General features: G+C 27.9%; 3 protein-coding genes across 4 annotated transcripts; 2 read left to right on the top strand and 1 right to left on the bottom strand.

Annotated features, from left to right (window-relative positions):
• The first annotated feature begins 11,585 nt into the window (after positions 1-11,585).
• Positions 11,586-16,695, top strand: LOC111296911 (syntaxin-132-like). The gene is made up of 13 exons (XM_022891389.2): positions 11,586-11,871; positions 12,557-12,661; positions 12,855-12,911; positions 13,505-13,553; positions 13,756-13,844; positions 13,921-13,994; positions 14,789-14,831; positions 14,924-14,984; positions 15,074-15,099; positions 15,182-15,259; positions 15,583-15,663; positions 16,101-16,166; positions 16,306-16,695. The coding sequence occupies exons 1-13, from the start codon at positions 11,854-11,856 to the stop codon at positions 16,477-16,479; spliced, it is 921 nt and encodes a 306-aa protein (XP_022747124.2). The 5' UTR covers positions 11,586-11,853; the 3' UTR covers positions 16,480-16,695.
• Positions 16,696-17,491: 796 nt separating this feature from the next.
• On the bottom strand, positions 17,492-18,719 carry LOC149515581 (protein EMBRYO SAC DEVELOPMENT ARREST 30-like). Its single transcript, XM_089741727.1, has 4 exons — positions 18,641-18,719; positions 18,413-18,500; positions 18,136-18,216; positions 17,492-17,979 (listed from the first exon to the last, which is right to left on the bottom strand). Exons 1-4 carry the CDS (start codon positions 18,717-18,719, stop codon positions 17,619-17,621), a joined length of 609 nt encoding a protein of 202 aa, XP_089597853.1. The 3' UTR covers positions 17,492-17,618.
• Positions 18,720-19,193: 474 nt separating this feature from the next.
• LOC111296903 (uncharacterized) lies at positions 19,194-23,297 on the top strand. 2 transcript variants are annotated; one of them, XM_089769062.1, is made up of 5 exons: positions 19,194-20,663; positions 21,187-21,390; positions 22,515-22,619; positions 22,767-22,825; positions 22,974-23,103. In XM_089769062.1, the coding sequence occupies exons 1-4, from the start codon at positions 19,443-19,445 to the stop codon at positions 22,785-22,787; spliced, it is 1,551 nt and encodes a 516-aa protein (XP_089625188.1). In that variant the 5' UTR covers positions 19,194-19,442; the 3' UTR covers positions 22,788-22,825; positions 22,974-23,103. The 2 variants fall into 2 exon arrangements, with proteins under 2 accessions (XP_089625188.1, XP_022747119.2); XM_022891384.2 differs by lacking the exon at positions 22,767-22,825 and having other exon boundaries at positions 22,974-23,297.
• The last annotated feature ends 1,683 nt before the right edge of the window (positions 23,298-24,980 follow it).

The raw sequence follows: 24,980 nt of genomic DNA, 5'->3' as shown, positions 1-24,980 counted from the left end.
ATATTAAAAAAATTTAAATATTAAAATAAAAATTTTAAATGTTTAAAAATATATAATTTTAGCATATCATAATCTTAGGAATATGTTTCTAATAGCATATACGTGGAATATTATTAGAAATCGAATTTTAACTCATATTAAAAGCTAAATAATCCTTATTTTTAGATTAGATCCAAACTTTATAGGATACACAAACTATTTTATATTTTTATTATTAATATAATTTCAATTAATTTGGCCAAATATTAAGAAAAAGATTTTAGTATATTTAGATCTCACATTTAAATTTTATTACGTGTGAATTTCATTTATAAATTTATTGTATTTTTCTAATTTTCCACCATATATATGAATATGACAACTTTTGATAACTTGTATGTAGTCAATGGCTTAATCAATCAAAGGGTTTGCATTATTCTTTGATCTCGTTTTCAAAGGCAATCCTTAGCCAAGAAGGAATGAAATTCTAATTTACATATCTATCCTGGTATTTTTTTTAGGTACAAATATATTTTAATATATTTATATATAGAAGTATACATCAACTAAGCTCAAAATTTTTTATTTAAAGCTTTGTTGTAATATGTGCAGATAAGACAAATAATCTCACTCATAAATAACTCTAGTTATATATATTAATATAAAGAGATATGTTAATAAAAGGTTTATAATGAAATACCGATTAAGATTACATTATGTGATGAAAATTTTGTTATTAATGAATTATAATTTGATGAAAACTTTGCATTTAATGAAAAGTATTTTTTTAAAATAATTATTTGATAGAAAAGTTGAAAATAGATAAGAATATAAATTTTGTTAATCTAATGATTAAATTACAAAATGGAAAATGATTATAATTTTTTAATAGATAAATTAACAAGTTTGATATCTTTATCGCTTTCCATTAAATTATTTTGGCTTTTTTTTAATGTAACATGAATCTAATGCTATTTAGATATAGATCAAAATCTTTTAACATTGTGCATCTAAAGAGAACCATATTATAAATATTTTTATGGAATAATTACAATCATCATATTATGTATACAATAATATTTTTTTATTATATGGAATAGAATTTTCTTCTAATTATGTATTTTTTTAGTTTGATTTTTAGTGTCATTTCATCACAAATTATTAAGCAAAAATAAAATTACATACCAAAACCAAAAATCATATACATCAAGTGAAATATCCCATCTGTTTTTTTTTTCTAAAAGATAAATAAAAATAATCATCTTCCAAGCAATAATATCATCAATGTTGACAGAAAGTTTTTATTATTATCATTAAAGTAATTTTGTAGTTCTACTAATCTTATAATGTATATTTGTAGTTATTTTTTTCACATCAGAGTGATGGATATATGAACTGTTTATGGTAAAAGAAAAATCTATGATCATTTTACTATTTATTATAATAAAGAAAATTGGAAGCAAAAAACATCTACCATATAAACATAATGTTATGCTACAACTAGTCCATATATACACTTATTCAGCAATTTCACTACTCTTGTCCTCAGCATTTTTAATTTACCTCAAGATTTCTTTCTTTTTCTCAAATTGGGCTTTTATTATGGTATTTATTTTTTTTAAATTCTGTTTTAGGTTGCTAAGTTCTTTCATTTTAACTTTTTTGATATTTTATTCTTCTCAAATTTCTTGTTTTTTTCTTTCTTTTTGCATTTTTTAGCTTTACCTTTCTTTTTTTTTCTTCATCTTTCGATTTTTTTTCAATGTTTGCTATTTCAATTTTCCTAGAGGTTATGTCAATCTCACACTTTATGTCATTTGCTCCATCTCCATGTTTCTTTTTTTCTTTCCCCTTTGCTTCTTTCTCTTCATCCTTACGCTTCATCTCTTTTTCCTCTTTATCTTTTTTTTTCTTTCTGTTTTTTTTCTCTAACTTCTGTTTTAGTTTGTTAAGAACTTTTCCTTCGTACTTCTCCTGTGGTTTTTTTATTTTTTCAAATTTTTGTTTCTTGTTTTCTCTTTGCATTATTTTGCTTACCCTTTTACTTTTTTTCTTCCCATTCAGCTTTTGATTTTCTCTCAATGTCTACTATTTTAATTTTCTTAAAGGTTATGTCAGTCTCACACTTCATGTCATTTGCTTCTTCTCTTTGTTTATTCTTCTCCTTTTCATTTGCTTCTTCTTTTTGTTTCTTTTTTTTCTTTTCATTTGTTTCTTCTTCTTTGTCTTTGTGCTTTGTTTTTTCCTCTTTTTTTTTTTATCTTTTTTCTTTCTTTCTCTACCTCTTTGTTTAACTTTTGTTTTAGATTGCTAAAAGCTTTCCCTTCATCTTTCTTTTATAATTTTTTCATCTTTTCAAATTTTTTGTTTTTTTGTTTTTCTTTTTTTTTCTCATTTCTTCTCTTCATCTTTCATTTTCTCCTTATCTTATTTATTTTTCTTATCCTTTCTTTTTACTTCTTTATTTTCATCATCTTTAACCTCATCCCCTTTAACTTTTTTTTTCTTTTATTTTTTTTCCTTAGCTTCCTTCTTTTTTTTCTCTATTGTCTCTTTATCTTCATCTCCATCTGCTTTATCCTTATTCTTTTTTTCTTCTTCTTATCTTTTTTTTTTCTTTTTTATTTTTCTTATCATTTTTTTCTATCCTTATTCTTTTTTTTTATTTCTCTTTATCTTTATCTTTCTTATCTTCGTTACGCTTTGGCTTTTTTTTTTTTACTGATTTGGTTTTCAGTTTAAGTTTCACCTCAATCTTGTCTCTTTTTTCATGGCTAGGCTCTATATCTTTCGTCTTGACTTCAAAATGCAATTATTCCTTCTTCACCTTTTTTTTTCACTGATAATGGATTCAAATGTATCTTGCTTCTCTAGACTTTTTGCCATAAACTTAAACTCGAATATAAGCCCTTCTTAGTTCGTCAAATCCCCTGAAAGAAATGCCAAATATAAATAAGCAAAGACAAGAAAACAACCAAAATTAATCTCTAATTAACAAAATGGATGTACTATATATAATCAAGAAAATAAGTTTTAATTTAAAAAACACAGCACCATGGTCAGTATACTGCAAATGCTAGTGTTACACCTAAAGCTATTTGAACATAAAACTCCTTGTCTTTATTTCATTTCCAAGAAAGGATAAATACTTAATATAGATAGGAAACAAGTGCAAGTGAATGAAAAAAAGATTCTAGATATTAAAAACATTTGCAAAATCTTGTGTGACCTTGCACAACTAATAACACACATAAAGCAGAAACATTATCCAGTCATCATGAAAACTCCTATAACCAATAGCACAAGCCATGATAACCCATTTCCATTACCCTCAACACCAAATGAATATCGATAGACTCAACTTTCATCCCCTATTTCTCTTTCTCAATTGTTACCATCAATATTGGCCTCTGCACAGCTCCATCACCTAATAGAAATTCAAAATCCTAAATGAAAAAAGTTATTGTTGTTGTCATTGTCATTGCTATTATCATTACCATTATTATTTTTTTTATGTTGAAAAAAAAAAAACAAAAATAGATAGTCACCAACATGATACTCAACAATCTAAATCTTATTTAATGTATTTATCAACGTGAAGATAGTCTTACAATCTTTATTTCAAAGTGTAAGAAAATTTAAATTATCTTAAAGTAATATTTGGTATCATTTTGAAGATCACTATGGTAATATAATCATCAATGTGATCTTATTACCAAAATGATCATATCATTTGTGAATTGAAATCACTTTATTTGATTAATAATTATTAATTTATAGGAATTAAACATTACTGTATTTGATATTACTAAAAATTAAATATTATTTTATATAAAAGTACAAAAATACCATATATATTGTAATAGTTACACAAGTTAATAATTTTAATGTTGTTCAAAAATAATAATTTAGAAAATATAATAATGTTTGTTTATTTTATAATAAAGTATGATTAAATTCTTAAATTAATAAATATATTTATTTATTAGGCAAATTAAATTTTGTAATATAAATTATGCAAAAGATTTTGATTTAAAAAATAAAAATAATCTATTAAAACCATTAAAAAAAAAGATTATATTATATATAAAACATTATAAAATAAAAAAATATACAAATTAATTTGAACTTGGTGTGAACATTAATTTGAAAATATAAAAATTTTATAATATAAAATAATTACATTTTAAAAATACAAAATTTTAATTTACATATTAAATGAGTAATATTAATTATTACTAATTTTATATATCATTTTACCTCGATGATAAAAATTTCTCTCTCTCTTTTAGATGAGAATTAGATCATTTTGTAAGATAATAATTTAATCACTTTTGGAGATCTAAAATCACTGTTATGTATGCTCATTAAGTGTTTATCAAATATGATAATTTAATCACCATATATAAATTATTATAATTTTTAAAGTGATCATCTTATACTAAACACTACCTCAGAAGATAAACATGTTAAAGCAACAAAAATTATTTCTGTAGCAAGCTTACTTTAAATCCCCCCAAATCACCATGAAATTACCTTTAACGGATAATATTTCTGTTGTTGAAACTTTTGCCTCCCAAGAAACCCCCCATTTCCTTATTTTCAATTTCAAGGATACAACTTGAATATTGTAAGAAGAAAGAAATCAAAAAATTGCTACTAGGCCAACACAAACGAATAGTTATAAATAATATGAAATGAATGGAATATATGCTTGCAAAAAATGACCAAAAAGGAATGTTTGAATTTGATTTTCTTGCTTGGAGGCTTTTTTCTAGATTGTTTCACACATCAAGAAAAAACCCAGATTCAATTTCCCACAGGAAACATTAAAACAGCTCAAAACATCAAGAAATCTAAAAAACCAAACCTTTATATTAACAAACATAAAAAAAAAAAAAAAAAAATCTTGAAGCCTCCAAAAGCAAACAAAGAAAATGAGAAATCTAAACACGTATGTATGTACCTGAAATTTACTAAGATAGTCAAAAACAAAGTTCTATTCTATTTTTTAGGCTTTTTTTCATTTTTCGTGCAGGATGTCAAGTGTCTGTCACTTGCTTTTACATAGCAGATGTTGGGTATTGATTGTGTCACTCGCAAAAGAGGTAACGTGAGACCCAAGCACACTGGCTGTGACTGTGAATGTTTGACTGCAAAATTCCACGCGGTGGGACCTTCTCTGCTTTTCTGGTCTCTCTCCTCAGTTGTTAGTTGTTCTGTCCTCAGTTCTTTTGGATGATTCTATTTTTATACATACCAGATTGATGCGCTCACTCCGTCGAGGGGTTTTTTTTTAAATATTTATAAAATTTTTTAATTAATTTTAAATTATATTATATTAAATAAAATTTATAGAATATTTTATATATATATATATTCAAATATATGTATTGATGTTGGTATAGTCATATTTTGTCAATAATAAAAATTATATAATAAAAATTAATTATTTATAAATTACATAATAAATATGCATTTGAAAATTTATTTTATATGCATTTTAAAAAAATTTTCTATTTTATTTTATATCTTAACAAATATTTTTATTTATGGTATAAAAATATATTAATTTTTATGTTGTCAAGTTTTTTTAACAAAAAAGAGTTTTTCTAAATAGTTTTTTATCATTTATTTTATCTAATAAATTATTATATTTAGTTTTTATTCTTTTTTATTTAAAAATTAATTGATAAATTTAATTCATGTAAAAAAATTAAATAACTGAGAAAAGGGCTTGTAATTATTTAATTAACTTTTGGATTTAGTCTAAACTTTTTAAATACAAATAATAAATGTAAAAAATTTAGGGCATTACTCATAAATAGATAAATCTATGTTTTTAAAACTTTGGTTTTAAATTCCCAGCCCATAAATTTTCTTTAAATGGATCAATTTTACAAAAAATTTTAAAACTTTAATCCAAAAACCATACTCAAAAACTTTTTTTTTTTCAAAATTTCTATGACCAAATGATTGTTTTATAATATTAAATAGCTATTAATTATTTATAATTTTGAAATCGCTTGGTAACTTTCTAAGCCTTTCGAGAGTTGCTGGTTTCTCAGGTTGTGTGTTGCATTGTAATTGATTGCAATAGTTGATTTACTTCTTTAGCATTCATCAATTAGTGGCATGAAAAAGAAGTATTTGATTACTGACAAAGATGTCAATGTAATTCATTATGCAAGTTATGAATACAAAGTAAATGAGTTAACGATTTTACCGATCTTTCTTTCATTCCAATTTTGGGGTTGATTTTAATAATTTCTTTCATAATGTTTATATATTCTTCCTTCGACTCAAAGTTGAAACCTAATATGATGAGTTAAATAGATATCTAACAATTATAAATTTAATGAAATTTGAGATTCGACAAAAATAAGAAAAAATATAAATTTCATCTAAATGAATAAAAAAATTGATGATTTAACGATAAATTGAAGCAAATTGAAATTTGAAGACAACTTATATATTGTTATTGATTTTGCAAAAATAATAATAAATTATAAACTTAAAGAATAAGGAAAGAAATGTTGAAAAATTATTCTTGAACCAATGAAACAAAAGAAAAATTTTTTTCCATAGCTAAGAGATAAGACATGTGTGGGGTCAAATTATAACAGATATGTGCATGCTTTTCAATTGTATAACAGATGTTTTAGAATTGAAGAGATAACCTTTTTATAATTAAATATAATAATATTTAATAAAGTTGATGCGGTGATAATGTGAGTTGATTTAGCTTTGGAAATAAATAGTAAAATCGATGAGTTAATAGGAAATTGAATAAAAATTGAAGATCGTCGAGGTGTTAATTTGGTTTATTTGATTAATTTTAATTTGAATTATCAAAAATTAAATAAATTTAATTATTTTATTTTATTTTTATTAGCCAAATCAAAATAATTAATTTTAAAAATTAACTGATCGAATTTAATTTTTTTGGTTAACCAAATAATAGCTATATTTAAATTAAATTATATTTTAAACTCTTAATTTTTTATATTTTAAATAAATTAAATAAAATTATTCTATAAAATATTTAAATATCAAAATATTATGTTAAAAACTCTAATAAGTTATGAAACAAAATTATTCATTTTATGTGTATTTCATTTCATATTTAGATTTTATTATATTTCGATTAAAATTTTGATTAATTCAATTTTTGAACTGAATTAATTAAAAATTAAAATTTTTTTAAAAATCATTTCGTTAATCGATTGAAATTAATTTAATAATTGATCAATTAATCGAATTAAATTAATTATATTAATTAATTCGATTAAAACCAAATTATGAACACTTTTAAAAAATGAGATAGCTTTTATATATTGTATAAATAGTAGAGCATAGAATGTAGATGCCGCAATACACTTATATTTTGATTATGTTTCAATTTTACAAAATGGCTTTAAATGATTGCTGGGATAGCTTTAATATATCTAGAATACCTTTTAGCCCCTTCATCTTTATTCCCTACCATAACTAACCTCACATTTAAAATTAACTTCCAAAATCACCCCTTAAGTCAAAATTAAAGTCAAATCTGATTTGGCTTAAAATTCCAGACAAAATTTTTAGGGGACTACTTTAATATAATGTATAGATTTTTTTGACACAAATATCATTTATTAATATTACAAAAATAAAAGATTTAATATACATTTGATCTTTAACTATACCAATTCTACCATTTTGATAGAATAAAAATTTGCAATTGAATACACCAAGTTTGCTTTTGTTACATATTTTATACTTTTTAATTAACATTATCTGTTAATTGATTAACATAGTAAAAAAATATATAATAAAATCGTGACATGAGATAAACAAAATTTAAAACATAATAGAGAGAAAAAAAAGAAAAAACTTGAAAAAAAAAGGAACTGCACGATGTCCATTTTATAAATGGATATACAATTTTTTAGTTAATAAAAATAAATTAATAAATTTAAGATTATTTGTCCCCAAACTTTTTCGTCTAGTGGCTAAAGATACTTGAGGAGATATCAATGGTTTAATTTCGAATTAGGCCTCATCTTTTCTTTTTATTTGTACTAGAGTTTTATTTTTCAGATATAATTAGGAGTAAGTAAGTGATAAATTCGATCGGTTCGGTTTGAAAAAATCAATAATCGATTTAATCGATTTTCATTTAACAAATAATTAAACCGATCAAATATTATTAAATAACCGATTATAACTGAACTGACCAAAATCGGTTCGGTTCGGTTGGTTCGGTTAAATAACCGATTTTTTTATCATTTTTTTTCTTATTATGAATAATTATTTAACATAAATTCAATTCAATAAAATTCAAATTCTAGTATCATTCAAATTAAATTACTAAATAATTTAATAATTTCAACAATATTTTACCAAAAAAAAATATTTATCTCAATTTTTTTATTTTTAATTATTAAAAAGTCAGTTAATTCGGTCAGTACGGTTATCAATTTTAAAAACCGAAAACCGACCGAATTAATCAATTTAACCGATTTAAAAAATCGATTATAATTAAAACCGAATAAACCGAATCGATTTAACTAAATTCACTTAGTTTTGATCGATCTAGTCGGTTCAAACCGACTTTTACTCACCCCTAAATATAATCAAAAAAATTTAAAATTATCTATTTCAGTCCGAATTTTCAAGAGCTTCACAAAAACTCTAAGATTTACTTCTTCATCCCCTTCAAGTTTTTACGAGATTGACAATTCTTGTTAATTTTCAAGAGTATATGTATCTTATTTATTTATATAGCACATATCAGGTCTTGAAAATATGCTTTTGATAGCATATATCTGCAACCTTATTTGAAATAAAATTTTAATTCAATTTATATTAAGAATTAAATAATGTTTATTTTTAAAATAGATTTGAACTTTATAAGAGAGACAAATTATTTTATATTTTTATTATTAATATTATTTCAATGAGTTTGGCTTAATTTTAAGAAAAAGATTTTAAAATGTTTAGATCCACATTTAAGTTCCATTATGTGTAAATTTCATTCATAAATTTATTGTGTTTTTTTTAATTTTTCACGAGATTTATAAATATGACAACGATTGATAACTTGCAAGTAGTCAATTGCTTAATTGACCAAAGGGTTTGCATTATTCTTTGATCTCCTTTTTCAAAGGCAATTCTTAACCTAGAAGGAATCAAAGTCTAATTTACATATCTATCTTCGTATTTATTTTTAGGTACAAATCTATTTTAATATATTTATATGTAACATCTTATATAAAGAAGTGTTCATGGATCAAGCACAAAAATTTTGTTATTAATGAATTATCACTTATTGTATTTGATGAAAAACTACATTTAATGAAAAAATAATTTTTAAAATAATTATTTAGTCAAAAAAATGAAAATAAATAAAAATATAAAATTTATTAATCGTTTTCCTTTAAATTATTTTGGCTCTCTTTAAATGTGCAATAAATCCAATGTGATTTAGATATTTTGACGATGGAAATCTTTTGACATTGTGCATCTAAGACAACCATAGTATAAATATTTTTATCCAATAACGACCATCATCATATTATGTAAACGGTAATATATTTTTACTGCATATAATTTTACTCTAACTATGTACTTTTAATTTGATTTTAAGTGTCACTTCATCTCAAATTATTAAGCAAAAATATAAATATATATTTGTTACTGGTATTTTTCGATATTAGCTAGAGGAATATAGTCTGAAAGTCGTGTGAAGGACAGCTAAGACTTGTAGCAAAAAAATACCATCAAGAAATGTAAGAATAAATTTTAAATAAATATAAATTATATTTAATAATTTTAAATAAATTAAAGGTTAATTTTATTTTAAAGTAATGTCTTGATTGATTGTTACTAAAAGTAATTGGATGAATTTTTTTTTAAATAAATTTATTTTATAATGATAAGTTCGGATTTCTATTTATAATGATGCGATAAGTAAACATATCTTAATTTGATGTTAATGGAAGTTGACCTATTGATAGAGTATACAGGCACATCAATACCGAAACCATAACCATAAATCATGTACATTTAAATTAAAAAAAAAACCATATACATTTAATTAGAATAATCAAATATTGTTCAAATTATGTTACTATATTAAATTATTATTATTATACATAAGCCTTGGCACTTAAGGGAGAAAAATAGGCAGAGTGGTAGGCAGGATCCGGTGGAAGTGGGACCCATGCGTCTCTCCAACTAGAAAATGAAAGATTTGTTTTGTTTGACAGTGATACATAATTCTGTTGTACTTTTAATAAAAAAATGTATATTATGAATCAAATTTTTGGAGTTTAAGGAGAAGATGCGGCCCAGCTCAGCTCAGAGGGAAGATCCTCGGATAGACCCGCCTTGGCCGCAACATGCGGCGGAGATTCAGCTGTTGGGATGGGACCCCCACCCCTCTCCCAATTTATCATCTCTTTGCATATTTCTCTATTTCAAGCGACACGATAATTAGACTAGATAACCCTTATTACTAAATATTATTTTTTAAATTATAATGATAATTAAGTATTTATTTATATATAAAAAATTAATAAATTATTAATTAATAAATTAAAATATAACTAAATAATTTTAATATAAAATAAAATAAAATATAAATATAATGAAATTTGAATTTAAAATTTTAAGATTTTTTTATCATTAAACAAATATTTTATTGGCTAGTCTCAATTTATTAATTTTTTATTTCCATAAAATTTTAAAAAGGTGAACGTTTAAAAATATATATTATATTAAATAAATGAAAATATATGAATAATCTTATTTTATTATTTGATATTGTAATTTTATTTGATTTATTTGTATTTCTTTTAATGGAATTGAGGTTACTTGACTTTTAACACTAAACTCGTATTTTATAAATAGTATAGACAAATATCACTAATTTAACATGTATGTAATTGTTTGGATAATTATATATGTAATTTTTATGGTAAGTGATATTTATTATAAATATATTTTGAAAATAAAATTAGAATGCATCAAGTCTATTTTTTTTACAAGAGAAATTGAAGTTTAAAGGATAAAGTTAGATAATTACAAATATTGGAATCAAAATCCATAAGATGAGTGCATCTTTAAAATCACTTAAAAAAATTAAATTTAGACAAATTTGGAAGATATAATATTATAATTATAAAGTTTTAATGAACTTATTTATAATAAAAAAAAATGTTTCATAATATGGAACCAATTTCTCGGTAAAATTAAATTCTCAAAATTTCGTCATTGGCAGAAACACCCTTGGTTTAGCTGTGTCCTTCTTTCTCCAATTGGTATCCCACAACGTGAAGTTTCCAAGGACAAATGTGACCTTTTACAAAAGTTCAGACAATGAAAGCCAAGGTTTCCGGTTTCCAGAACCCGGTCCCAAACAAAAGAACAAAAAAGAAAGTATGCAACTTTTCTCATCTACAACCGTATCTAGTCACACTACTTACAACCTGGAAATAATCGCCGTCAATCACTCATCAAATCGGGGTCCACAAATTCCAACGTACATGATTAAATAATTCTCTACAACAGATCACATTCAATAACCTACCTTAACGTTTGTGTATCTTCATCGCTTTCCTACCGCCCAAACAGCTTTCTCCCTGTAATTTCGCCATTTTCTCTCTTAAAAATCACTGAAGAAAAACTTGAAACCCTGAAAAAGACCTGGTTTTAATTAAAACCAGGTCTTTTTAATAATCAATTTTAATATTAATTAATAACATTTTATATTAGATCTCTTTATAATCTCCTTTTTTAGCTTTCTCAATTTCCTTTTAATTTTGATGAAGTTTCAATTTTTGGTTTCTTCTCTTTCAAGCTTCGTTGAGCCTTATTTATCTTTCCACAATGAACAACCTTCTAACGGTAACGTTTTTATGCTCTATTTTCTTTTTTTTTTTTGTTTTATTTTCAAATTTTTGTTATTTATTTATCTAGTTTTGTTTGTTTGTGTTGGTTTTTGTTTGGATCTGAATTTTTTGATTGCGATAGCGGCATTTTGGAAAATTTATTTGGGTCGTGATTAACGAAGGAAAAGAAAAATTAAAATTTGGAGATTTAATTTTGTTTTTTCTGTTTGGATGCTGTGAAAATAGAGGAAAATTATATGAATTGTGAATTTTGAATGCTGAGTCTTATGATTTAGGACGCTAGAGAGCTGGACTTTTTTTATAAAAAAAATTAATAGAAAATGCTTTAGTTAAGCAGGAATTGGATCAATTTCGAATTTTCATCTAGAAAAATTAATTAATTTATTATTAGTTGTAGGAGTTGAAGACTAGATCACTGGAACTTATAGCTTAAGCTTGTAACATTTCAAATTTTTTTAGAACAACTAAAGCGTAAACTTGTTCAATTATATTACTTTCCCTTTGTGTCAATAGAAATTTGCTTTTATTTATGGTTAGAATATCTTATGATGGCTACCTTTGTGAATTATTGGTTTGCTTAGAATGATCAGGTGATCTTATCTTTCTTGAATTATGCTTAGTAATTATTATCATATTTTGATTGAATTTAGTTGCACTTACTTGTTTTGTATTTGTTACAGGAGTCATTTGAGTTCCCTCGTGATCAAGGATCGCGAGGTGGAGATATCGAGTTGGGAGCTCAAATGAATTCTGGAGAACTGGGCCTTCAAAATTTCTTTAAAAAGGTGCTCTAGACTTCTTGATGTAATAATTGTCCTTTGTAAAATCTGCAGAAGTGTACTTGATGCAGTTGCAAATTTTATTTCTCACATTTGTGTTCCATCTCTTAATATTTATTATGTATGTGGACTTAAATTCTTTGTTATGGTATAATCCAGCCTGAATCACTGCTCTCATACTATGTTTTGTATTTTCCAGGTTCAAGAGATAGATAAACAACATGAGAAGCTGGATAAGCTACTCAAAAAGCTTCAGGTATCTGATTTAATATCTTTCCTCTTCCTTTTATAATAGAAGTGGTGTTTTTGCTTGCTGTCTTGAGTGTTTTTATTTACTAATTAAATTTTAGAAAATGTCCAATATAATTCTTCTCACAACTGACAGAAACCTTGTGGATTCCTCACTTGTTTAGTCCTCCTTATGGAAGTGCTGGACAAATATGGAAGAAAGCTAAAAGATCTTTCTAAAGCTTTGATATAGATGTTCATTTGCCCGTCCAGATTTTAAGTGTGTTAATCTTTAGCTTTAATAGTGTTTCTATGGTTTTCAAAAGTACTACGATGGGAAAGGATTAGGTTCATACTCTTCCTCTTTCAGTATGACCTAAACTGTGAGATTATGAAGGAATCTATTCTAGGTTGTTAAATTCCATTGTAATTTTGCCAAGTATTTCCATTTCTTGTTTTATAAATTCATGCCCAAAACAATTCATTGGTTGATGCTTACAGTTGAAACTTGCCTAACATAATTGTGGGGATGATTTATGAGTGATGAATCTAGCAAGCAACAATATTGAATATTGATCAAAATGTTTTCTGGTGTCATTTTCTTTCAAATCTTGTACACAGGATGCACATGAGGAATCCAAGGCTGTGACTAAGGCTTCTGCCATGAAATGTAAGCAATAGCCTGTTCTATGTTTTTCTTACATTCATAGTTTCACTAGAGCTGCAGGGAAAAAAAATAATGAGACCCGTACTTGAATTTTTTTTATCACTTTGCTAGTGAGAATATGATAAAAGCTTATTCTTCATGTAATTAATTTTTGGTTCATTGTTTTGAACTCAATGCTGATGATTGATGCTATTATCATCTATAGCTATCAAGCAGCGAATGGAGAAAGATGTCGATGAAGTTGGAAAAATTTCTCGTTATATAAAGGGGAAAATTGAGGAATTGGACAGAGACGTAAGGCTGCTTATACTTTTATTTTGGTTATTTGCAGTCCATAGGTTGCTCATGTCATTTTCTTGATGTTTAACAGAACTTAGCCAATAGAAAGAAACCTGGATGCGGGAAAGGAACGGGCATAGATCGGTCAAGGACGGCAACAACTCTGTAATCTACTTTCCATTGTTTATTGTTTTGTATTCCGTTTTAATATATGGTTGAAGCTGTTATGATTAGTAGTAATGTGGATCTCAAATATGCTTAGCAGAAGTCTGTTTATTTTGTTTTTCTTGTGTTGAAAAGTTTTTAGTTTGAAAGAATCTGACACTGGTTTCAAGGAGCCGTGGCTACTACCTTTCTTGATGATACTTCAAAAGAAATGATTGGTTCTAATTTATTGCTAGCTATGTGGGCGACTGGTGGTAGTATACCAAGTGATTTCTGTTTTATTTTGTTAAATTAACTAGAATAATGAACAAAAAACTAAATTGTATTGTATTCATTGATGAAGCTATAATGTCTAAGCTTTCTATAATATTGGAACATGTGTTGTTAGCATATTATATCTAACAGTGTTTTTAAATCTTTGCTTGCAAAGGGCATATGGAGCAAATTTAGGCTTCAAATTAAGGAAGCTTGTTTTTGTAACATGTTTCATTATTATTAAATTGGTCATGATGTTTAAACTAGTTACTAATGTTGGTTAATAATTAGGGCAGTATTAGAAAGAATGGTGACTGTTTTTTAATTCGTAGTTAAGTGTAATTCAATAAATTAATGATTTCAAAACTCCATCCCTACCACCTCAGCCCCTCAAAGGAAAAAAAAGGTTAGGAATGATCTTAAAATTATGTGGCGAATTTTGTTTTGACCTTTATTGAAATGCTTTTTCAAGTTTTTGGGCTTGATATGACTTTATCATATTCTTAACTGTCCTTGTAACAGCCATCTTTTTGTTGCAGTGCTGTGAAAAAGAAGTTGAAAGACAAAATGGCTGAATTTCAGGTCGGTTAGATTAGAAATTTTAGGATTTAGTTTATTTGCTCAGCTGCTACTCTCCTATTTTCTTAACCTTACTATGTTCTTCACTTTTAAAGACTCTGAGGGAAACCATCCATCAAGAGTATCGGGAGGTTGTTGAGAGACGTTTTTTCACAGGTTCAGATGCTCACCTGTTACTTATAATAGCTATAATATTGCATGATAAGGAGCTAATATTTATCTTCACTGGTTATTGTGATTTTCAGTAACGGGCACAAGACCAGATGAAGAGGTATGATTTGCTTCACTCCTGATATTATTTGAGTAATTCTCTATCCTATTTAGCACATATCTGATTGTTCAACAATATACAGACAATTGAAAAATTGATTGACACTGGAGATAGTGAACAAATATTCCAGAAAGCAATTCAGGAGCAGGGACGAGGCCGGGTTTGTCTTAAACTTCCTTATTTCTTTCCTAATACTAATAGTACTATTTTCTTGCTTCTTCTTCAATTTCAGGAAGCTAATATTTTTATTTCATCCCTAAAACCTTCTTTGCTTTGTAGAGTTTATTAGAAGGATATGATATAAACTATTTTAGAGTTTCAAAATTAAACTTTCATTTGACAGCTTGACTGATTTTCAGGAATCTCTTCTATCCCATCTCTTAAGCTGCAGTGTCCTTTTGGACTTTAGTGGGATTGTGATTTGATGGAAGATAAGTGATTAGAAATTGGTTACGGCTAAAATAATGTTTGGTGTGTTTGCAGATAATGGACACTGTGTCCGAAATTCAAGAGCGCCATGAAGCAGTAAGAGATTTGGAGAGAAAGCTCCTTGAGTTACAACAGGTACCTAATCAGTTTGTTGCCTTGAGGAGCACCGATTTAATTAAAATATTAAAATGTAAATTTAGGCTATACCTTTACTTCCAAAAAGTCTTAAAAGCTTACGAATAAGCTTCATTACTTTTGTATGTCACGGTGAAAAGCATATATGCTTAGGCATACAAACTTCAATTGCGTTCATTTTGTTTTGATATCTGCGTCCTATGTGTATACCCAAATTTATTATGAATTGGGGGCATTTAATAGTTGGATATTTTGAATGCTTTGGAGCAAGTGCCCTCCAGAAATGTTTTGAACAAAGAATCATTTCATTTATGTGCATTTGAGCAATATAAGCATATGCATGAAAATACAGATAACCTTAGGAATGAAATTGCATCAAAGATCCTATGGAGAGGACATAATTTTAGACTACATGATAAATAATTTTCCCCATGCAGATATTTTTCGATATGGCGGTGCTGGTTGATGCACAGGGAGACATGCTTGACAACATAGAATCTCAGGTAATTGAACACTTTTATAGAATCTTTGATCAACAATGAAAAAACACCAACTCTATATCTGACAAGCAGTACAGATAGTCCTCAAGGACCCTAAAACCTTGCAATTAAACTGTTTTACTTCATTATTTCAAATTTTCAGGTATCGAGTGCGGTAGATCATGTCCAGTCAGGGAATACTGCCCTTCAAAAGGCGAAGAAGCTACAGAAGAACTCCAGGAAATGGATGTGCATTGCTATCATCATCCTTCTCCTAATTATTGTAATCATTGTCGTTGCTGTGATTAAGCCCTGGAGCAGCAACAAAGGTGCTTAGATTGTGTCATCAATTTGTTATGTATAAAATATATATGAACTTGCTCGATGATCCTTCTCTCTCGGCTGGTTCTGTTTATAATTTTTGAGGTCTACAATACAAGCCCCCTTTTTTCTTGTGTGCCTTTGGTGATTGAATACTGGTATGATTGAAATTTGATAATTGTATTACATTCTTTCGATATAAAATATAATATTATGGTCCTGGTTGATTTTAGACAGATGTAGTTTCAATTTTCATTTTGGTTTAATGAAAATAAACATTGAATTTTTAAGTGATCATTTTGGTTGGTGAAAGCATCAAATACTCGTCTCTTGGTTGGATTTGAATCTGTCAAGAAATTGAGAAGATAATTTCTTATAAATTCATTAGATTTGATTAATTTTTTATAAATTCATTGAATCCGTCGTAGATAACTTTGCTCAAGTTTATATAGAGATGTGATCTTGCTCCCAAGCATTGATTAAAGCATCGAAAATGGTTAAAAGTAATCCTTCCCTTCAACAGTATCTGCCTTACATTGCCAAACAAATAAAATTGCTAAAGAACAAAAACAATTAAAAAAAATTCCAACTAATCACAAGGTAAAAGAATTGTAATAACAAAACTGTCTCTTCCACATCCTTTCTCTATGTAAATTTACACTCTTTCAACAGAAAAAAGCAGTTCAAGAGGCACAACAAGAAAATATTGCACCACCTCAAAGATCACAGCACTGAGTTTCATCCTCCCTCCCGATGCTTTAGCATCTCTGATGAAAAAATATCTTCAGCTCTTAAGGGGAAACAAGAGGCATTTTCATGCTGCAGGCCGTAACTCATCACTGCATCAAATCTTTCCACTGTTCTCATGTTAGAAAACTTTGATGTATATGGCATATAAATAACTCTTTGGTTTCTGTGACTGTAGATTTGCTTGAATCTATTAAAAAAGACAAAAAAAAATTGACTACTGGAACTGTGAAATAAATGAATGGCTTTGGTTGTAACCCTCATGAGTCATGCCCCAAATATTTTCATTCTAGAATAATTCAGTGGAAACTGAATTCCAACGTTTGATGATATTAAGAGGAAACTGTATCATCTGTAAAACCAATTAGTCGTTAGGATCCCACTCTTCGTCACGATCGATCAGTGAAGTTAAGCTACTTGTGACATCAGCACCACATCATTATCATCTTCTGCCGATTCAGAGTCATCATTTCTAACCCCTTCAGTCCCAGCTGCCTGCATCCATTTGGGCCACTCCTGTTCACCTGCATATAAAAATCTGCCATCTTTACCTTTTAGTTGTTTTTTGATTTCAACAGAAGAAATTGTATAAGAGCATTCAGGAAGCGGATGTGACAGAAAAGAGGTTGGTTTCGACAACAGCGATTGCCTGATAAGGCCATCTTTACTCAAACTTCGGTTCAGATGCTCCTTAGCTGATAGTGTCCAATTACGCTTGGGATAGAACATATCATCGCGGGTAACGTTGAAATGTGCAGCAATAGTTTTCCTGTTTGAAGAAACAAAGTCAGACATAAATATAAAGATTAAAGAATTTTATTCAAAGAAATTTAGCTTGAATCTGGTAGCAGGCAAACTACCAACAAAAGGTAAGGGAAGCAAAAAAAAAAAAAGAAAATTGAATTTAGCTTTCAGCATATCAAACCTGTCTGGTCGATTTGTTCTAGAAGAAGCCCTCTCATAAAACCTCTGTCCTATAAGCAAGCCTGAGAAATCTGGCCATCCACTATCATCATTGTTAAAGCAAGCAAAGAATCCATGTGCTTTGTGTCAAACAATTAATTATAATGTCAATACTCATTAAAAAATAAATATATGTAACAGTATTAAAAAAAACTAAACAAAATGAACAACAAAAACTCAAAACTTACATACCACTGAAGCCAAACAGATCACCTAGTCTTGGGGACCATTGGCTCTACTTTGCATAAAAGGCAGTTCTCGGTAGATCAAAAGATAAACCTTCAGCAGTGTTATCGATTGAAAATGGAATTGTCTCTTCTTTGTTAGCTGAAAATCGGATTATCAGATCAAATAAAGAAGAATTTGTTGGAGGTTCTAGGTGAGGACTGGCTTGGGGATTGGTGAATATGTAGATGAAACTAAGAATAAAGCTAGTAAAGAGTTAAACTTTGAAATTGGGGGGATACTGCTACTTGGGGACATCAAATTACTTCCCCATGAAGAGGCAAGGTGCCTAAACAAATCATTAACATTTATTGTTATCATGCTTACATAGTTTATCTCATGGTTTGAGGTATATTGACAGATAGCTACATCAATTACACGCTGAAGATGTTAAGATCTATCAAGAATGCTAAGTAAGGCATGATTTTTTGTTATAAAAAATTTTTAGTGTTGCATTATTCAAGTTTCTCCTGCAATTTCATGCTTACAATAATTCAACGAAGCTTTTATTTGACAAGCACGTCAATTCCTTGAGTTTTCAACAAGAGAGCAACTCCCCTTTGCCACGAATCTTAACAGATTCGCAAAATCAGTTATGTTATCATATGATTTCTTCGCTTCAAATTTCAAAGAATCTCCAGATTTCTTTCTTTCCAATGTTCGAACTCCAAAAGAAATTTCCTTTTTTTTTTCTTTCCATTTTTATGATTCGTATGCATGGTATGACTGGATTTACTTTTGGTTTCTAGATGAGGTGGCGTGCGTGATAAAGACCAAGAACTGGTCTCTCTGGTTGAAGGGGCCCTCAGTCTGAAAGCGACGAAAATTAATTGGTTATTGATGGTAAAACCTTCAAGTTCTGCCCTTTTTGTCACTGTTCCTTAAAAGAAAAGAAGAATTGATCCGTGGCTCTCTCTCTTTCGCACTGTTGCTTAATTTAGTTGGAGCCCTAGCGTCTGTAATTTCATGCTTTCTTTGAAGGAATGAAACTGTTCGATTCTCCAAGGAAGAGAAAGAACAAGTCTAAGCCTTGGGAGAGCCAGCATGTCCACCGATTCCATTTCCACTCAGCGCCGCCTCGAAGAGCTCGACAACATCTTAGACTCTGCCCTGAAACAATTCGACCCTGACCTGGAACCATTCGAAATCCTCATCTGTCAGCTGGATTCCTACCGCGAAGACCAGGTTTCCCGAGCCGAATCTCTCTTCTCTCTCGCAAGAAATTGTCGTCTTGATTCACTCTCCCTCGCTCTCTCCCGACTTCTCTCCTCTCCTCTGCCTGATCTTCGTGCCCAAGCCGCCTTACTTCTCGGCGAACATTTCACCACCGCCTTCTTTGAGCGCCTTAAGAGAACCACACTTGACACCCTCAAGTCGGCTCTTTTATCCGCCTTCAGAAACAAACTGTTTAAATTAGATGTCGATAATCTCTTCCAAACCATCTCCGACTTCCACGCCACTGGCAGTTGGCCGGAGCTATTACCTTTCCTGTTTGAGTGCGTGAATTCTCAAAGTCCCAATCTTCAAGAATACGCGCTTTTGGTTTTTAAGAGGTTGGCTCAAAATTTAGATAGCCATGCCGACTTAATTTTTCATTTAAACACTTTCCAGCAAATATTTAGAGAATGTTTGGATAATTGTTCGAGTTGGGATGTTAAGATTGCTGCTTTGGATGCTTCAATTAGTTTTGTTCAGTTTATTCCAAATCAGAACGATCCTAATAGGTTTGATTATTTATTGCGATTGATGATGAGGACTTTGACTAATGCTCTGAATTCAGGGTCAGAATCAAAGTCTGAGGAATCTTTGCAATTGTTAATCAAATTAGCAAAGACTGACCCAAGGTTTTTTGAGAGGCAGTTAGAGAAGGTATTACAATTGATGTTGAACATCACAGTTGATGATAGTTTAGAGGTAGACATAAAACATTCGGCGATTGAATTCCTGATGGCATTGGTGGAGAGTGATCCAAGAATGATAAGCAAGGAGCCACAATTTATAAAGAGGTTGTTTGATGAGTTAATGTATATGTTATTCGATGTTGAGTATGTGGATGAGGATGAGTATGAGGTTGACAATTTTTGGGGGACAAGTGATTATATATTAGCTAAAAAATGTTTGAGTAAGTTGTCTATTTTGTTGGATGAGAAGATGATCTTTCAGCGGGTTCTACGCTTGTTTTCACATTTGTTGGGTACTTCCATATGGCAGCAGCGGCATGCTACTCTCATTGCTATTCCAAAAATTGCTTTGGGCAGTAATAAGGTTTGAAGTTACATTAGTAATTGATTTGATCATATTTAATGTTCTATAGCAGTTTATTTTAGATCAGCAATTTATTTCACTTATTATTATCATAGAGTTCATGGTATATGTTCTGCTTTTAATTAATTGAATTTAAGACTTGCTTTGTTTGTTAATTATTATTGGTTGGATGAGAGAGTTTATTTTGATAAGATTGTTAACAAGTTTTATTTACTTCAAAGGTTTGAAACTGCCATAATTAATTTGATTAGATTTGATAATGTTTGATACATAAATACAATATATATATATATATATATATATATGCACGCGCACATATATACAATATATATTGTTTATTCTAGATGAGCATTTATGCATTTCTTGTATTTGATGTAAAATAGTTTCTCTATTGTTAATCTAATAAAGAATTCCTTTAGACATGCTTATTGGTTTGGAGGTAGAGCTAATTATGAGAAGATTGCTCTTATGTTTCATTTACTTCCAAATGAGTTTCGCTTATATTTTTACCTTGTTTGTGCAGATGATGCTAAAAAATATGGAAGAGGTAGTGCCAATGATTTTGGAGTCAGTAAATGATCCACATCCTTGGGTTCAATTGGCAGCTATTAATGCTATTAAACAATTGTCTGTGTGCTTATGTCCGATGTTCCAAAACCTATATCATGAGATAGTTCTAGTCACATTAGTTGAAGTCATGAATGAAGACCTACGTCCTAAACTACAGGTCTGTGCTCCCATTAGCATTTGATAAGCATTTACCATTGGTGCTACTGAGTTTCCTCTCTGTTATTTTCTTCACTGTTAATTGGTTGGATTTCTATATTTATATATGGTTATCAAATTTCTGCCAGGGGGAAGATGCTTGGTTGTTTTGTTTTATTGTATTTGTCTTCTTTCTGTTATTGCATATGCATTCAATGATAGTTAGATGCTAGCTTTTCATACTTGTCAATTATTCATTTTTCATTCGCACCACTCAGTTGATGCTGTTTGCTTTCTGGCAGTCATGTAATTTGCAAATACATAATCAAGATATTATGTAATAACATTTGGATTTTCTTAAAATTGTTCATGCAATCTTTAAATATTTGAGCCTTTCCTTAGGTTAGGACTTAGGATTCAGCCAGTCAGGGATATTAGATGTAACACATGAAAATAATCAAAGGAAGAGAAATATTTTTTGTTTATGTGTTAGCGTGATGTGGTGTAAAAGATGTGGCTGGTGAAAGTCTCTAAGAGAATAATTATCTTTACAGGCACTGGTTATTTTGCATACATTTTAAGCAAAATTAAGGTGAATTTTCTTTTCCATTCAAGTGTTATGTTCTCAATTGTGCTATCCTAGAATGAATGGTGATAATGTGTATTCACTTCTGACATCACAAGTTAATTATGGGAGTCTCCAACAACTATCCAAGACCAGTAAACATGCCTTACTGGTTAAATACTTGATTCTGTTTTGGTTTTTTCTTCTTTTCATTTTCTAATCAAAATTGTTTAGGATAAGTTAAGCATTGAAATAACCAAATTGGTGAATGTATTAGTTACAGATCTAATAATATAATATGTAAAAAAAAGGTTTAACAGTGTCATAGAAAATATACTACTGAAGTTTGAATTGTTTACTCACCTATTCCCCCGCTTCCCAAAATGAAGAAGAATCAAAATTTCAGTTTTTGGAATCTTTATTGATGCACAATGTTTGGTAAATGTTCTTCATAATTAATTATGTGTTCTAGAAACAATAGCATGGTATCTTATTTTGATTCATCATTTTTATCTTATTTCTTCATTTAGTTGTTTGTAAACTGTATTTTTATAGTCATGTTTGTTGTTTCTGTGACATAGGTCCTTGCTACTTCAGCGGTCCTCCGTTTCATGAGCAATGGCTATGAAGAAATCCAAGTTTTTTATATGCGGACAATTTTGCATGAATTCTGGAAATCCATTAAGGTGTATAATCTTCTACTCGAATATGGCATTTATTTCTGAGAAATTTTTTTTTTTAATTGAGTTATGAAAGAAAATTTTAAACTACGGCATAAGATGCAACTATCATCAAATTTATACTCGAATCATGAGTTGTCCCTTGCACTGCAGACTATACCTTTGTTTTCTTAGTCCAATTACTAGCATTCTTTCTCCTCTTTAACTACTAGGTAAATTCTAAAGCACATCTTCATTTTTATAGCTTTGATGGTATACTTAATATAGAACATGTTTGATTAATATTTGACTTTTGATTTTTTTGCTTTTCTTCTGTTCTTACTTCGCCATCTCATAAGTTGCCTCCATGTCACACTGCAGGCTGGTTACATCATTGGTCCTCTGGAACAACGGATATTGTTATTGGGTATTGTCGGTGAGTGCTTACAGTGTTTAAATGATAAGTACTCACAGTGTCCAGAACTTAAGTTCATACTGTGTGCAGCAGATTTAGCAAAACTGCAAAATTCAATTTTCGACAACCAAATTGAAAATTATATTAATGATCTTAAAAGTTTGCTCGAAGTGGCTCTATGTTATATGTAATAAGTCAGAAAATAAATTAGAATAAAGTATTATGTGTTGGAAATTTAGTTATGGATTACAACAATTTAATGTAAATTTGATAATTTATGATTTTTATTATGTTCGTGTTGCATCAAATATAAAAAATTATTATGTTAAATTTTTATTAAATACATATAATTTTACTAAAATTTTAAGTAGGTTTTTTTATGTTTTTTTTTTTTCATAATGGGTGTCGTGTTTAAAATTATCAAGAATTTTTTTTATTAGCAAATTTACCGGATGAATCTAACGTACATTGATTCAAACTGCAAGGTGAAGATAATGTTCTTCAAATATTATATTTGAAAAGAAAAATACTCTTTCACCCTTTTTATCCAACAGTTGATTAATTAATTTAAATCTTGGTTGGATCGTTTTAATTTACCAAATTGTCATTTGGGTTAATAAATTAAGTATTATAGTCTTTTCAAATGCACACAAATTAATATAATTAATCTTAGTTAATAATGAGTTGCTGCAAACTAGTGAATAAAAAACAATAAAATTTTATGATCCATTAGTAAAATATTTCACCCATATTTGAAAACTTTAAATATTATAAAAATAAAATAAAATTTCTTTAACTACAATGAATTATAATTGACAACATAAATTTTAATTTATTTAAATAATATATAATGTAATATAATTTAATTTTAGTTTCCTCATATAATCATATTACTCATGTATTAAAATTTTATCGTGGATTCTCAAATTAGAATTTATTATCAATATTTTTTAATATTACATTTGACTTTTAAGGGTTTGAATTTTATAATATAAAAAATGATTTAATATAATAATAATTTATACTAACAATAAAAATTATCTTTTTCTTAAATTTAATGCTCAACTCTTAGGGACATAAGTTTTCAAAGTTGAAAAAAAAAAAGCTAAAACTTTTGAAGAGAAAAACTTCCGGAGATTTACATGGATAAAAAAATTTAAAACAAAAAACAATAAAAAAGAAAGGAAGAGGAATCAGCTCACCCACTACATAGAAACTTGTAATTTTAAAAATTATTTCAGGATAATCATTAGCAAAATCATTTTTTATCTAGATAAGTCTGACGATCATTGATCAATAAATATTGTTGCTAATAAAAATTAATTAATATTATTAGACATCATATTTAAAAAAATATTTAGTCAATAATACGATAAAATGTTAAAATTTTAGTTTTAATAATAAAATTTTAATTCTAAACAATCTCAAATGCACAAATATAAGTAAATAATTGATTAATTAGTTTATTTTTGACTTCTTAAAAATTACTCGCAAGTCAATATAACTATTTTTCTATAAAAAATTTTAAATGAAATTTATAAAATTCAATGTTAAAAATGATCTAATAAAACTTTTAAATCTAAGATCTTTTAATTTATGAATTTCAATTTTAGATTAAAATTTTTAATGAATCATTTTTAATATAAAACTTCACAAATTGCAAAAAAAAAATTTATTAAGTCTTATCTCTCTTCGTAATAGAAAAAAAAAATTCTCATCTATTTAAGTTAATTATTTGATGAATAAACAAGGTTTGTAATTACAGTTAAAATTAAAAAAAAAAAAACTCATTAAAAATTTTTTAACAGCAACTTGGACTTTATTCATCAATCCTTTTGTTTTTTCTTTTTTTATTAAATATTGTTTTTCTTAAATGGAAAACATCTGTTTCCAATTACATGCCTCTCAGTTTGTAGCAAAATATTTAATGACCCACCAAACAGAAAATTATTGGGAAATCTTTACTTTCTAGT

This window comes from Durio zibethinus, chromosome 12 (assembly GCF_047325235.1).
Source record: "Durio zibethinus cultivar Kanyao isolate XHJ-2024 chromosome 12, ASM4732523v1, whole genome shotgun sequence".
NCBI lineage: Eukaryota > Viridiplantae > Streptophyta > Magnoliopsida > Malvales > Malvaceae > Durio > Durio zibethinus.
Note: the sequence above shows the minus strand (reverse complement) of the source record. Positions and strands in the feature narration are given on the sequence as shown.

Excerpts from the sequence above, each read along its gene's own strand:
- LOC111296911 (XM_022891389.2), top strand. Across the intron at positions 13,845-13,920 it reads TTGAGGAATTGGACAGAGAC|AACTTAGCCAATAGAAAGAA; the intron begins GTAAGGCTGCTT and ends GATGTTTAACAG. Across the intron at positions 16,167-16,305 it reads TTGACAACATAGAATCTCAG|GTATCGAGTGCGGTAGATCA; the intron begins GTAATTGAACAC and ends TCAAATTTTCAG.
- LOC149515581 (XM_089741727.1), bottom strand. The coding sequence starts at position 18,719 with ATGATAACAATAAATGTTAATGATTTGTTTAGGCACCTTGCCTCTTCA. Across the intron at positions 18,501-18,640 it reads TTTGATGTCCCCAAGTAGCA|CTAACAAAGAAGAGACAATT; the intron begins GTATCCCCCCAA and ends TCCGATTTTCAG. Across the intron at positions 18,217-18,412 it reads AGAACTGCCTTTTATGCAAA|TGGATGGCCAGATTTCTCAG; the intron begins GTAGAGCCAATG and ends CAATGATGATAG.
- LOC111296903 (XM_022891384.2), top strand. The coding sequence starts at position 19,443 with ATGTCCACCGATTCCATTTCCACTCAGCGCCGCCTCGAAGAGCTCGAC. Across the intron at positions 21,391-22,514 it reads ACCTACGTCCTAAACTACAG|GTCCTTGCTACTTCAGCGGT; the intron begins GTCTGTGCTCCC and ends TCTGTGACATAG. Across the intron at positions 22,620-22,973 it reads AATTCTGGAAATCCATTAAG|GCTGGTTACATCATTGGTCC; the intron begins GTGTATAATCTT and ends GTCACACTGCAG.